Source organism: Cyprinus carpio, chromosome B25 (genome assembly GCF_018340385.1).
Source record: "Cyprinus carpio isolate SPL01 chromosome B25, ASM1834038v1, whole genome shotgun sequence".
In the NCBI taxonomy this organism is placed as follows: domain Eukaryota; kingdom Metazoa; phylum Chordata; class Actinopteri; order Cypriniformes; family Cyprinidae; genus Cyprinus; species Cyprinus carpio.
Genome location: NC_056621.1, coordinates 20,037,608 through 20,049,699, shown reverse-complemented (window position 1 = coordinate 20,049,699; position 12,092 = coordinate 20,037,608). Strand labels below are relative to the sequence as shown.

The window sequence follows — 12,092 nt, the reverse complement described above, 5'->3', positions numbered from 1 at the left end:
CCACAAAGAGCCTCTTATTACATCAATGTACTTTAAAGGTACTTTAAAGAAACCGCCAATGGTTTTTCACAGCAATGCCAGAAGGAACCCTTTTTTACAATAAAAACGTGTTGTGACATATAATATATGTAGTATAGCAGTGGTTCCCAATCCTGGTCCTGGAGAACACCCGACACTGCACATTTTAGATATCTCCCTATTCAAACACACCTGATTCAACCCATCAGCTCATTAGTAAAGACTCCAAGACCTTAAGTGTGTGTGTGTGTGTCAGATAAGAGAGACACCAAAAGTATCCAGTGTTACTATTTAGTATATGTATTGTGTTATATTATGTGAAACATCCGTCTCCATGTGATTTGTGTGCTGGAGTTCAAGAATACCACATACCAGAAGGAAAAAAAAAATAGTTGAATGGTGTCATCTCGTAATATGGTTTTAATGTTAAATGACTAAATATATAATATATTAATCAAATCATAATCTTATTGTGGCATGTTCTGACATATTGACAAATGTTAAATCATATCATAATAATGAGAATCAATGTTATATTGTATTGTGATGAAACTGCTGTTTGTTACACTGTATCTCCTCAAGTGTGTCATTACATGGTCCATACTTTCCCAGCACTGACTTGAAGACCCTATAATGACACATCAAGAACTTTTTGATTCTCCAAAGAACCAAAAGTAAATAATAGATAAAGTAAATGTGTTTAATCACATCCTCTCATCAGCAGCTGCAGTGTCTCTCAGCTGTATCAGTGCAGTCACTGTGTGAACACATCTTTACTGTTTGGACAGTGAAACTCAGACAGTAATAATCTCCTGTATCTTCAGTCTGGACTCCACTGAGTAAAATCATATCCGTAGTTATCATTTCTGCTGATACCAGACTAAGTCAACAGAGGTTAGTCCTACATCCAGACTACACTCTATTGTAGCTGTTTGACCGAGCTGGACAGTTTTAACTTTAGGTGGTGACTCCACTGGATTCTGAAAAAAGAAAAGAAAACCAATTAATGTGTAAATCTAATTTATAGCACAATATTGATTAATTAAAATGCTATAAAACAACAATAGCATAATATTATTGTCAAAAATTATCATTCAACCTTGAGAAAAAGCTGCAATGGTCCAGATGAGGATGATGATGTTGTTCATTGTTGTTGTTGTGTCTTGTGTGATGATGAAGATTGTGTTCTGTTCTGCTCTCAGTCATGAAGTGTTAAACTCACAGCACTATAAACACTCTCAGAGCACTGAAGCATGTGCTGACGATGCAAAGAAGTGGGCAGGATTTAATTAAATTCAATTCAATTCAAGTTTATTTGTATAGCGCTTTTTACGATACAAATCATTGCAAAGCAACTTTACAGAAAATTAAGTTTCTACAATATTTAGTAGTAGCTTATCAGTGATGACTGTCAGTTTATGTGTATATGGCAGAAATGTTCAGAAAAATCAATAAAAGACGTAAATAAACAGACGATTAACACTATTAACAGCAATTATGCAATCAAACTTAGAGCAAAATGTGGTAGTTCTGTATGTTGTCTCTGGGTTAGCATCATCTGAGGTCCTCTGAGGGGTTGGCATCATCTCTTCTCAGGTGTTCTGGATCCAGACTGGAGCTTGTGTAAATCCTAGTTACATCCCGTGGCAAAACAGAGAAACAAATAAAGACATAATTAGCGTAGATGCTGTTCCAGCCAAGTAAAATTAATTAGTTTAACCCAAGTTAAAGAATAATAATGCGCATTTGATCAGATATAACTGCAGTCCAAAATTATAAGATGCATTATTTGAATGCTTGGCCAAAAAGGTGTGTTTTTAATCTAGATTTAAACAGAGAAAGTGTGTCTGAACCCCGAACATTATCAGGAAGGCTATTACAGAGTTTGGGAGCCAAATGCGAAAAAGCTCTACCTCCTTTAGTGGACTTTGCTATCCTAGGTACTATCAAAAGTCCAGCGTTTTGTGACCTTAGGGAGCGTAATGGGTTGTAGCGTGGTAGAAGACTAGTTAGGTACGCAGGAGCTAAACCATTAAGGGCCTTATAAGTAAGTAATAATATTTTTTATTTTTAATAATATTTACAACAGCTTGAGCTGCTAACAAACTCATATACTATAAAAGTATAGATTATATAATTTTACAAATTGAGTAATATAACTTGTTGATCCATTGACTAGTAATAATTGCTGAAACATTTTTTATGATAAAGTGATATTTACATTTATGCATGTAGCAGACGCTTTTATCCAAAGCAACTTACGGTGCATTCAGGCTATACATTATTTTTAAACAGTATGTGTGTTCCCTGGGAATCGAACCCATGACCTTTTGTGCTGCTAACACAATGCTCTACCACTGAGCCACAGGAACATGAATCATGAATGAAGCATCACACAAAAACTGTTGTAGAAATATCCTCATCACACATATTGTATCCATGATTTATTTGTAGTGGACAGCACAGTTCATGGCAGGGCCATAAAGAAGTGGACCACTGTAAAAAATTGTGCTGTAAAATAACTGTTAAACAATTTTCAGATCTCTACCATTAATTTACAGCTCTTCATTTTTACAGTATGTTACTGTTATTATACCATGCGGTAACTTATTTCATTTTGGAAACCAATTGCTTCCAACCATTCAAGTTAAAAAAACAACAACTAGTGTTTATGTGGTGTTAGTACAGTGAACTTATTTCATTTGAGTCCACTAAGAATAAATATTTCTTAATATAAAGCTGCAAAAACTTAAAGTGTAATAATAAAGCAAGCAAAACATGACTTTTACTCAAATCATTGCAGAGTGTCATTAACTAGCAATAGCACACATTTATGTACTAAACTATATTAAACTAAAAGATCTCTCTTGTGCAAAAACACATGAATACAGTCCAGATTAATATCTACTCTCCTTATCAGTTAATGACTTTGCATAACTTGGTAACACTTAACAATAAGGTTGTATTAGTTAACGTTAGTTAATGCATTAGTTAACATGAACTAATAATGAACAACGCATCTGTTCAGCATCACTTAATCTTTGTTCATGTTAACTTATTCATATACTAATGTATTAGTTAATGCATTAGTTAACATGAACTAATAATGAACAACTTTACTGTTCAGGATTACTTAATGCTTTGTTAATGTTATCTTACACATTTACTAATGCATCTCTTCACATTAACAGATTAACTAGTTAACGTTGTGGTTAAAGCATTAGTTAAAATGAACTAAAAATGAACAACGCATCTGTTCAGCTAGGGCTGCATGACTAATCGTATTTTAATCTCGATAATGATATCCACCTTTCTCGATAAATTATAAATAATCGTCACGATATTGGCCGGCTCGTTATTTATCCTGAAACGTGTCACCTCGCGATCACCTCAGAGTCAGTCCCCTTAAATTTCATATGAGACTGGCGGCAGACCGGTCTCCTCCCCGTCTTTCAGCGCGCTCTTCAATCCGCAGACCGCGGCGGAGCAGCGCGAGCGGACTCAAACAGAAACGGAGGACACAAGATGTGTTTACATTTAACATTTACATTTAATCATTTAGCAGACGCTTTTATCCAAAGCGACTTACAAATGAGAACAATAGAAACAATCAGATCAACGAGAGAACAACAACGGTATACAAGTGCTATGACAAGTCTCAGTTAGTCTAGTACAGAACACGTAGCTAGGTTTTTTTTTTTTTTTTTTTTTTTTTTTTTAAATATGATAGACAAGAAAAAGAAAAGGTAAGTGCTAGTATTAGTTGGTTAAATGCAGGCGAAAAAGATGAGTCTTTAGATGTTTTTTGAAAATGAGTAAAGACTCAGCTGTTCGAACTGAGATCGGGAGGTCATTCCACCAGCTGGGCACAGTCCAGGAAAAGGTCCGTGAGAGTGATTTTGAACCTCTTTGGGATGGCACCACAAGACGTCGTTCACTTGCAGAGCGCAAACTTCTGGAGGGTGCATAAGATTGAACTAGTGAGTTTAGGTAAGTTGGTGCCGTGCCAGTGGTCGTTTTGTAGGCAAGCATCAGTACCTTGAATTTGATGCGAGCAGCTACTGGTAGCCAGTGTAACCTGATAAGGAGAGGAGTAACGTGGGCTGTTTTTGACTCATTGAAGACAACCCTCGCTGCTGCATTCTGGATCAGTTGCAGAGGCTTGATAGTAGATGCAGGAAGGCCCGCCAGGAGAGCATTGCAATAGTCCAGTCTGGAGAGAACAAGAGCTTGGACAAGAAGTTGGGTGGCTTGCTCTGACAGGAAGGGTCTAATCTTCCTAATGTTGTATAAGGCAAATGTGCAGGACCGGGTCGTTGTAGCAATATGGTCTGTAAAGCTTAACTGATGATCCATCACAACTCCTAGGTTTCTGGCTGTCCTGGAAGGAGTTATGGTTGACGAACCCAGCTGTATAGAGAAGTTGTGATGAAACGATGGGTTAGCTGGAACCACCAGCAGTTCAGTCTTAGTAAGGTTGAGCTGAAGGTTATGGTCCTTCATCCAGCTAGAAATGTCACTCAGACAGGCTGAAATGCGAGCAACTACCGTCGGGTCATCTGGTTGGAATGAGAAGTAGAGTTGAGTGTCATCAGCGTAGCAGTGATAGGATAGAGCAGGATGTTTATCAATAGATTATTAGAATATCTGTATCTGTGCAGTTCTTTGTCATAAATACAGTTTACAAAAGGTCACGAGGGAGCAGTCGGTTTCCTATCTATTGTAAAGTTTTCGCTTGTCACCGCTCATCACACCACAGCTGTTTCCTCCAGCGAAACTAGCCCTTATATGAACGCATACTTTAATTATACTTATTTGAAAATACTTAATTATACTTACTTTATACATACACTACTGTGCAAAAGTCTTAGGCACGTTAGTATTTTCACCCCAAAGAATGCTGTTCGGCCAGTTATTTCTATCTTTCGCTGTAGTGTGTCTGTTTGCTGTAGAGACATTTAGTTTGTCTCAGTTTCATCTGTTTCTTCATGAAATCACAGACAGATTCGATGATGGTGAGATCAGATCTCTGTGTGGAGCACCGGCTGTTGTCAGACTGCTTGTGCATTCAAAAATCTCACTAGGTTATTATTAAAATTAATGGCAAAATTAATGTTTGGAAATGTAAACTAATATTTCCTACTGACACACTACAGCAAAAGATATACATAACTGGCTTAAAACCCTTTTTGGGGGTGAAAATATTAATGTGCCTAAGACTTTTGCACAGTACTGTACTTTACAAACGACATTGTTGCTACTTTATAAAGAATGATAGTCATACAGTCATTCACAGAACTGATTAAAGACCGTGACAGACAGCACTCATTTTAACTAAATATCAGAGTGACTGACAGAGATACAGTAGAAACATTATGTGTGGTTTTGTATTAAATAACGACCCAGATCGTGAAATACATTTATTAGCCTAAGAGTAAGGGAAGCACAACTTGGGAAATCATAGCATCCAGGGAGCGTGTGAAAGCTATGGATTTATTTTAAATATTTTTTAATAATCTTTAATATTATCCACAGTTTTATGTGGCTCCTTTTTTTTTTTTTTTTTTTTTTTTTTTTTAAAGTATCGGTTCAGGCACCGTTTAGGCACCGGTACCGTTTTAAAAGTATCGATATGGCACCAGTATCGTAAAAAACCCAATCGATACCCAGCCCTAGTCTTTGCTAGTCAGAGCTGGTCAGAAGGCTGGTTTTAGAGAGGTTTTGACCACTTCCTTAGCTGGTCAGGCTGGGAGACCAGCTGGAACAAGCAGCTAAAACCAGCTTGGCCAAGATGGGAGACCAGCTTAAACCAGCTAAATTTAGGCTGGTTTTAGCAGATTTTTTTCTTCAGCAAGATTGAATAATTGTTATTAATAATCGTGATTATAATTTTAATCAAAATAATCGTGATTATCAGTTTGACCATTATCGTGCAGCCCTAACTACATCACTTAATCTTTGCTCATTTTAACTTATTCATATACTAATGATTTATTACATCAATCATTAAACAACAACAACTAACAATGAACTATGCCTGTCGACAGCTTTATTTATTAAGCTTTATTTAATTATAATACAGTACATACACATACATTTATTTAGCAGCTAACACACAATGGATAAACAATACTAACTCCTGATTTAGACAGTGATTTGGGCTACTGGTAAACTTGGAAACCATCTAAACATCAACTGATAATGCTTCTCATGTTTGTAGACTGTTTATTAACATGACTTACTAAACAAAGCATTATTTAAGAGAATTTGTGACCCTTATTGTAAAGTTTACATTAGTTCAACATTAACTGATGTGTTACTAATATTTGTAGACTGTTTATTAACACGATTTAGGCAATCAAAAAAAAAAAAAAAGACTTTAAACTATAGTGTGACAGGGTTTTTATTTTTTATTTTTTTACAGTCCATGGTGACAGCACACAGATTCCGTTCACATCAAAATCACAAATCACGACTATAAATGCGGGAATCGGACAAATGTGTCTTTAGAGTAAACAAATGGCGGATGACATGAAAGAAGAAATGGCGATTATAATATTTGGATATCTTTTTACCGAAAGTTCGCGGGGAAAAAGAAAAAGGTCTGGATGAAGTCGTGGAGACTGTGTGAACATGAACTTTACATATTACAGCGCGAGCTGGAGGAGAATAATGCTTCCGTGTTCCTTCCCACATGGAAAGAACCTATATGAGGATATATGCGCATATATGAAACCTATATGCAGTTATATAAAGCAAATAAATCATTTAATATTTTGATAATTTAATTGGTTTTTGCTGTTAAACTTCTTCATTTTATTTTTTTGTAACAAATTGCACTTCATGTGTTTACAGATTTATGCAGAATTTGAGACATACAGAATTACCATAGGCCCATTAGAATCAACAATCTTTGCCAAAATGGATCCGCACTGCAAAACTTATGAAGATGTTTGCTTGGACGAATAATTAAACCCTCTTGGTGCCCACTACACAGGTAAGAACAACTGCACTCAACAAAACCTTGTATTAAAACATTGTTCTCTCACTGGCCTCTGAGTTTTACGGTTATGGAAATTAACAAAAAAAACACAGATATAATAAGATTAGGTTTATTGATACAATAAATACAAAATATGTGGTATTACTACAAACTGACAGATTACGAATGCATTAGCCTCCCCAAAACAATTTATTTATGCAAGGCAGGGTTGTCCAAACCTGCTCTAGGAAAACCAGGTGTGTTAGAGTTTCGCTCTAACACACCTGCCTGGAACTTCTAGTAAGACTTTGTTTTTGTTTGAAAATTCCCAAGAACATTGATTAGCTGGTTCAGGTGTGTTTAAATGGCTAGATCACCCAAAAATAAACTTGTCATTAATTACTCACCCTCATGTTGTTTCAAACCCGTAAGACCATCATTCATCTTCAGAACACAAATGATGATATTCTTATGAAAATGCGAGAGCTTTCTAAACCTCCATAAAGGCTGCAATGTAACTGAAATGTTCCCAGACCCAGAGTCGTAGTAAGGACATCATTAAAACAGTCCATGTGACATCAATGGTTCAACCACACTTTAACAAAGCTACAAGAATACTTTTTTGTGCAAAGAAAACAAAAATAGCAATTTTATTCAACAATTCTTCTCCAAATCACATATTCCGCCATTATGGAGAGTAACAAGAGGCATGAACATTTCTTTCCTCTGCAAGTAAACAAGGCTCTGCACATGCGTGTTCTATGTCAGCAGCACCACACGCATGCATTATTTACGTGCTGTTGATAATGGTGGAAGATGCGATTTGGAGAAGAATTGTTGAATAAAGTTGCTATTTTTGTTTTCTTTGCACAGAAAAAGTATTCTTGTAGCTTTGTAAAATTATGGTTTAACCACTGATGTCACATGGACTATTTTACTGATATCCTTACTATGTTTCTGGGTCTGGGAACATTCCAGTTGTGTTGCTCACCGTGCAGGGTCAGAAAGCTTTCAGATTTCATCAAAAATATCTTAATTTGTGTTCTGAAGATGACTGAAGATCTTGCGGGTTTAGAACGACATGAAGATTGAGCAGTTAATAATAGAATTTTCATTTTTGGGTAAACTATCCCTTTAATTGGGAATATTGCTAAACTTTGCAGGACAGTGGCTTTCTGTGCTGATCTGACCCAGTACTATATTTTCCACTGTAATGTTTGTTAGAATCCCATCTTCACTGCTTGCCTGTATTTCCCATAAGGAAATAGATGAATGACTGACTTTTTTTACTTGTAATTTTAGAAAAAAATTAAAGGCTAAATTTCGTTGTTTGCATCTTCAGACTAATGAAATTGAAGTATCCAAATGAAGACCCTATAGTAGCATGGAGTATATGGTGAGTTTTATTTTAATTTTTTTGTTCAAGGTTGATAAATGCTTTGTTAAAGTTAATACACAAGAATTTGAGTACTCCATCCTTTTAAATACTTCTAGGATACAGACATTACCAGCAATCAGGAGGTGATCCAGAAGACTCGTGGAAATCTATTTGAAGGTGCATCGTTGAAGACAGTCCAGCAGATGTTGAAGTGTTGGAAGATAAAGTTCTTCAGGACCTAGCAGTTTACAGTATGCAAAACCATGTTGCTGGGACTGATATATGGACTTGAGCTTGAACCCTCCTGAACTCATGTACACATTTGGAGTACTGAAGAAGTTATTTCTGGAGCCAGTTCCTGTTCCTGGAATAAGGTTTGATTGGTTACCCATGAATGCCAATTAGAAAATGAGAGTAGTTTGATATTTCTGCTATTTTGTGTCATTTTGTAATGTGGTTTCAACTGTATTTAACTGTGCAATTATTTATTGCTTCTTTAACAAATACACTTTGATCATTTGTGACATCTTGTCTTTTGACTCATTACAAGACAAATCACACAAAAAATGATTTGTTGAAGGGAGTAACTTTAAATAGAAAACATTTAGTTAAAGTAACTAGAACTAATTGGATGGAACCACTGTCCATAATTTAAATGAGTAATTTGAAACAAACCTCCTTATGTTGATAGAGTGAAACTAATTTGGCTAGATTGTAATAAACCAAAACATGTTCAGTTGTCACAACACAAGGAGTTTGCATAGATTCAAAAAATTCCATTAATGTTATCAAAACACAAATTGGTTGTGTGGAACCACTGTCCATAATTGAATTAAGTAAGTTTAAAGAGTAATTTTTTTGAGTGAAGGAAATGTATAACAAAATGGTTTGTCGTTTTTTTTTTTATTTTGTCTTGTACTATTTGATTGTTCTTAAGTAAATAAATAATGTAAATTTCTACATTTTGGGCTTTTATGTTGCCTAGCAGCTATGGATTTTAATAATTTTACTAATATATAGGTGAACATAGGTGCATATATACGTGCATATAGGTGCATATATACTTGCATAAATGCACACATATATACGTGCATATATGTATCTATATAGGTATATGTATGTACGTATATATGTGTGCATATATGTGTACATATATGTACATATATGGGCATATATGTACATATAATATAGGAAAACGGCCAATTTTATATATGTCACATATATTAAAAACCTATATCAAAACCTATATTAAAACATATATGTTTATATAGGTTCTTTCCATGTGGGTTTGGAAATCGATTCGTTCCACGTGACGATCTACTGAGCGCGCGCACATTTGTTCTCTTCTCGGGGTTCGGCGGGAACAGGACGGACTGGACCTACAGAAACATCGTCTGATGGAGTGGATTAACTTGGAAAGCGGGAGAGAAATGGTCCCTCTTGAAAGACTCTTCAGTGACATTCATCGTAAATAGCAGCTTTAAAAACACAAAGGTGATTACCAGCTGTTTGTTCATCCTGACCATAGTTGCTCACTTCCAGTTAACGTTAGGAAAACACCTTCTTCTCTGAGTTTGTTTGTTTGTTTATTTAATGCATTGATTATATAATATAAATGTATACCACTGTTATGTAATAATATCATATGTAATAAAGTTTCTGAAAATGTAAGAGACACATAAAAGACTCACACTCAATTAAAATCCAAAAAAAATAATAAATACAACTTTGTTAGTTAATATTTAGTAAAAATTGAACAATTTCACACTACAATAAAGTTCACAAATCCCTTTAGTAAATACTTAGTTAATGGTAAGTCATGTTAATAAACAGTGTAAAACAAGAGAAGCATTATCAGTTGATGTTTAGATGGTTTCCAAGTTTACCAGTAGCCCAAATCAGTGTCCAAATCAGGAGTTAGTATTGTTTATCCATTGTGTGTGTTAGCTGCTAAATAAAGATGTGTTTATACTGTATGTAGTATAATTAAAAAAAGCTTAAATAAAGCTGTCTCCAGGCATAGATCATTGTTAGTTCATGGTTACTAATGCATTAACCAACGTTAACTAATTAAGTTGTTAATGTGAAGAGAAGCATTAGTATATGAATAAGTTAACATGAGCAAAGATTAAGTAATGCTGAACAGATGTGTTGTTAATTTTTAGTTCATTTTAAACTAATGCATTAGCCACATTGATAACTAGTTCATCTGTTAATGTGAAGAGATGCATTAGTAAATGTGTAAATTAACATTAACAAAAAAGTAAACCTGAACAGATGCGTTGTTCATTGTTAGTTCATGTTAACTAATGCATTAACTAACGTTAACTAATACAACCTAATACAAGTGTTACCCGTAACTTTATATATATATATAGTTATATATATATATATATATAGATATATATATATATATATTGCCATATATATATATATATAGTCACTCTCTGTGGTCACACACAGGTTGCCATTCATTGTGTTGTTTGTGATCCTCTCATCAGCAGCTGCAAGTGTCTCTCAGCTGTATCAGTGCAGTCACTGTGACTCTGACTGACGGAGGTTTTTGTACGACTCTTTATCACTGTGTGAACACATGTTTACTGTTTGGATAGTGAAAACTCTGACAGTAATAATCTCCTGTATCTTCAGTCTGGACTCCACTGATGGTCAGAGTGAAATCTTTTCCGTTGCTAGTTCCACTGCCACTGAATCTAGATGGAGTTCCTGACTGGAGGGTGTTTATGGCATATATGAGGAGTTTAGGAGTTTCTCCAGATTTCTGCTGATACCAGGCTAAGTTGCTATAGTATATTCCTGCATCTGTACTACACTCTATTGAAGCTGTTTGACCGAGCTGGACAGTTTTAACTTTAGGCTGAGTCACAGTGACTCCTCTGGATTCTGAATAAAATAAAATAAATTAGTTTGCAAATCTTCTTAATAGCAGAATATTAAATTGATGTAGGTAATAATAACATATTATCAATATCAAAAATAGACATCCTACCTTGAATAAAAGCTGCAATGGTCCAGATGAGGATGATGATGTTGTTCATTGTTGTTGTTGTGTCTTGTGTGATGATGAAGATTGTGTTCTGTTCTGCTCTCAGTCATGAAGTGTTAAACTCACAGCACTATAAACACTCTCAGAGCACTGAAGCATGTGCTGACGATGCAAAGAAGTGGGCAGGATTTACAACAGCTTGAGCTGATAACAAACTCATACAGGTCCTTCTCAAAAAATTAGCATATTGTGATAAAAGTTCATTATTTTCCATAATGTAATGATAAAAATTAAACTTTCATATATTTTAGATTCATTGCACACCAACTGAAATATTTCAGGTCTTTTTAATGTTTTAATACTGATGATTTTGGCATACAGCTCATGAAAACCCAAAATTCCTATCTCAAAAAATTAGCATATTTCATCCGACCAATAAAAAGAAAAGTGTTTTTAATAAAAAAAAAGTCAACCTTCAAATAATTATCTTCAGTTATGCACTCAATACTTGGTCGGGAATCCTTTTGCAGAAATGACTGCTTCAATGCGGCGTGGCATGGAGGCAATCAGCCTGTGGCACTGCTGAGGTGTTATGGAGGCCCAGGATGCTTCGATAGCAGACTTAAGCACATCCAGAGTTTTGGGTCTTGCGTCTCTCAACTTTCTCTTCACAATATCCCACAGATTCTCTTTGGGGTTCAGGTCAGGAG

At 35.3% G+C, this 12,092-nt stretch overlaps 1 long non-coding RNA gene and 1 gene segment (V, D, J or C); one reads left to right on the top strand and one right to left on the bottom strand.

The window, feature by feature from the left end:
* The first annotated feature begins 6,814 nt into the window (after positions 1-6,814).
* Positions 6,815-8,897, top strand: LOC122142486. The gene is made up of 3 exons (XR_006158636.1): positions 6,815-7,015; positions 8,343-8,396; positions 8,495-8,897. It is a non-coding gene; the product is annotated as an uncharacterized LOC122142486 (long non-coding RNA).
* A 2,037-nt stretch (positions 8,898-10,934) lies between these two features.
* On the bottom strand, positions 10,935-11,524 carry LOC109089734. The segment is given in 2 exon segments: positions 10,935-11,279; positions 11,386-11,524. Coding segments are annotated over 2 exon segments (372 nt in total).
* Between the last annotated feature and the right edge of the window lie 568 nt (positions 11,525-12,092).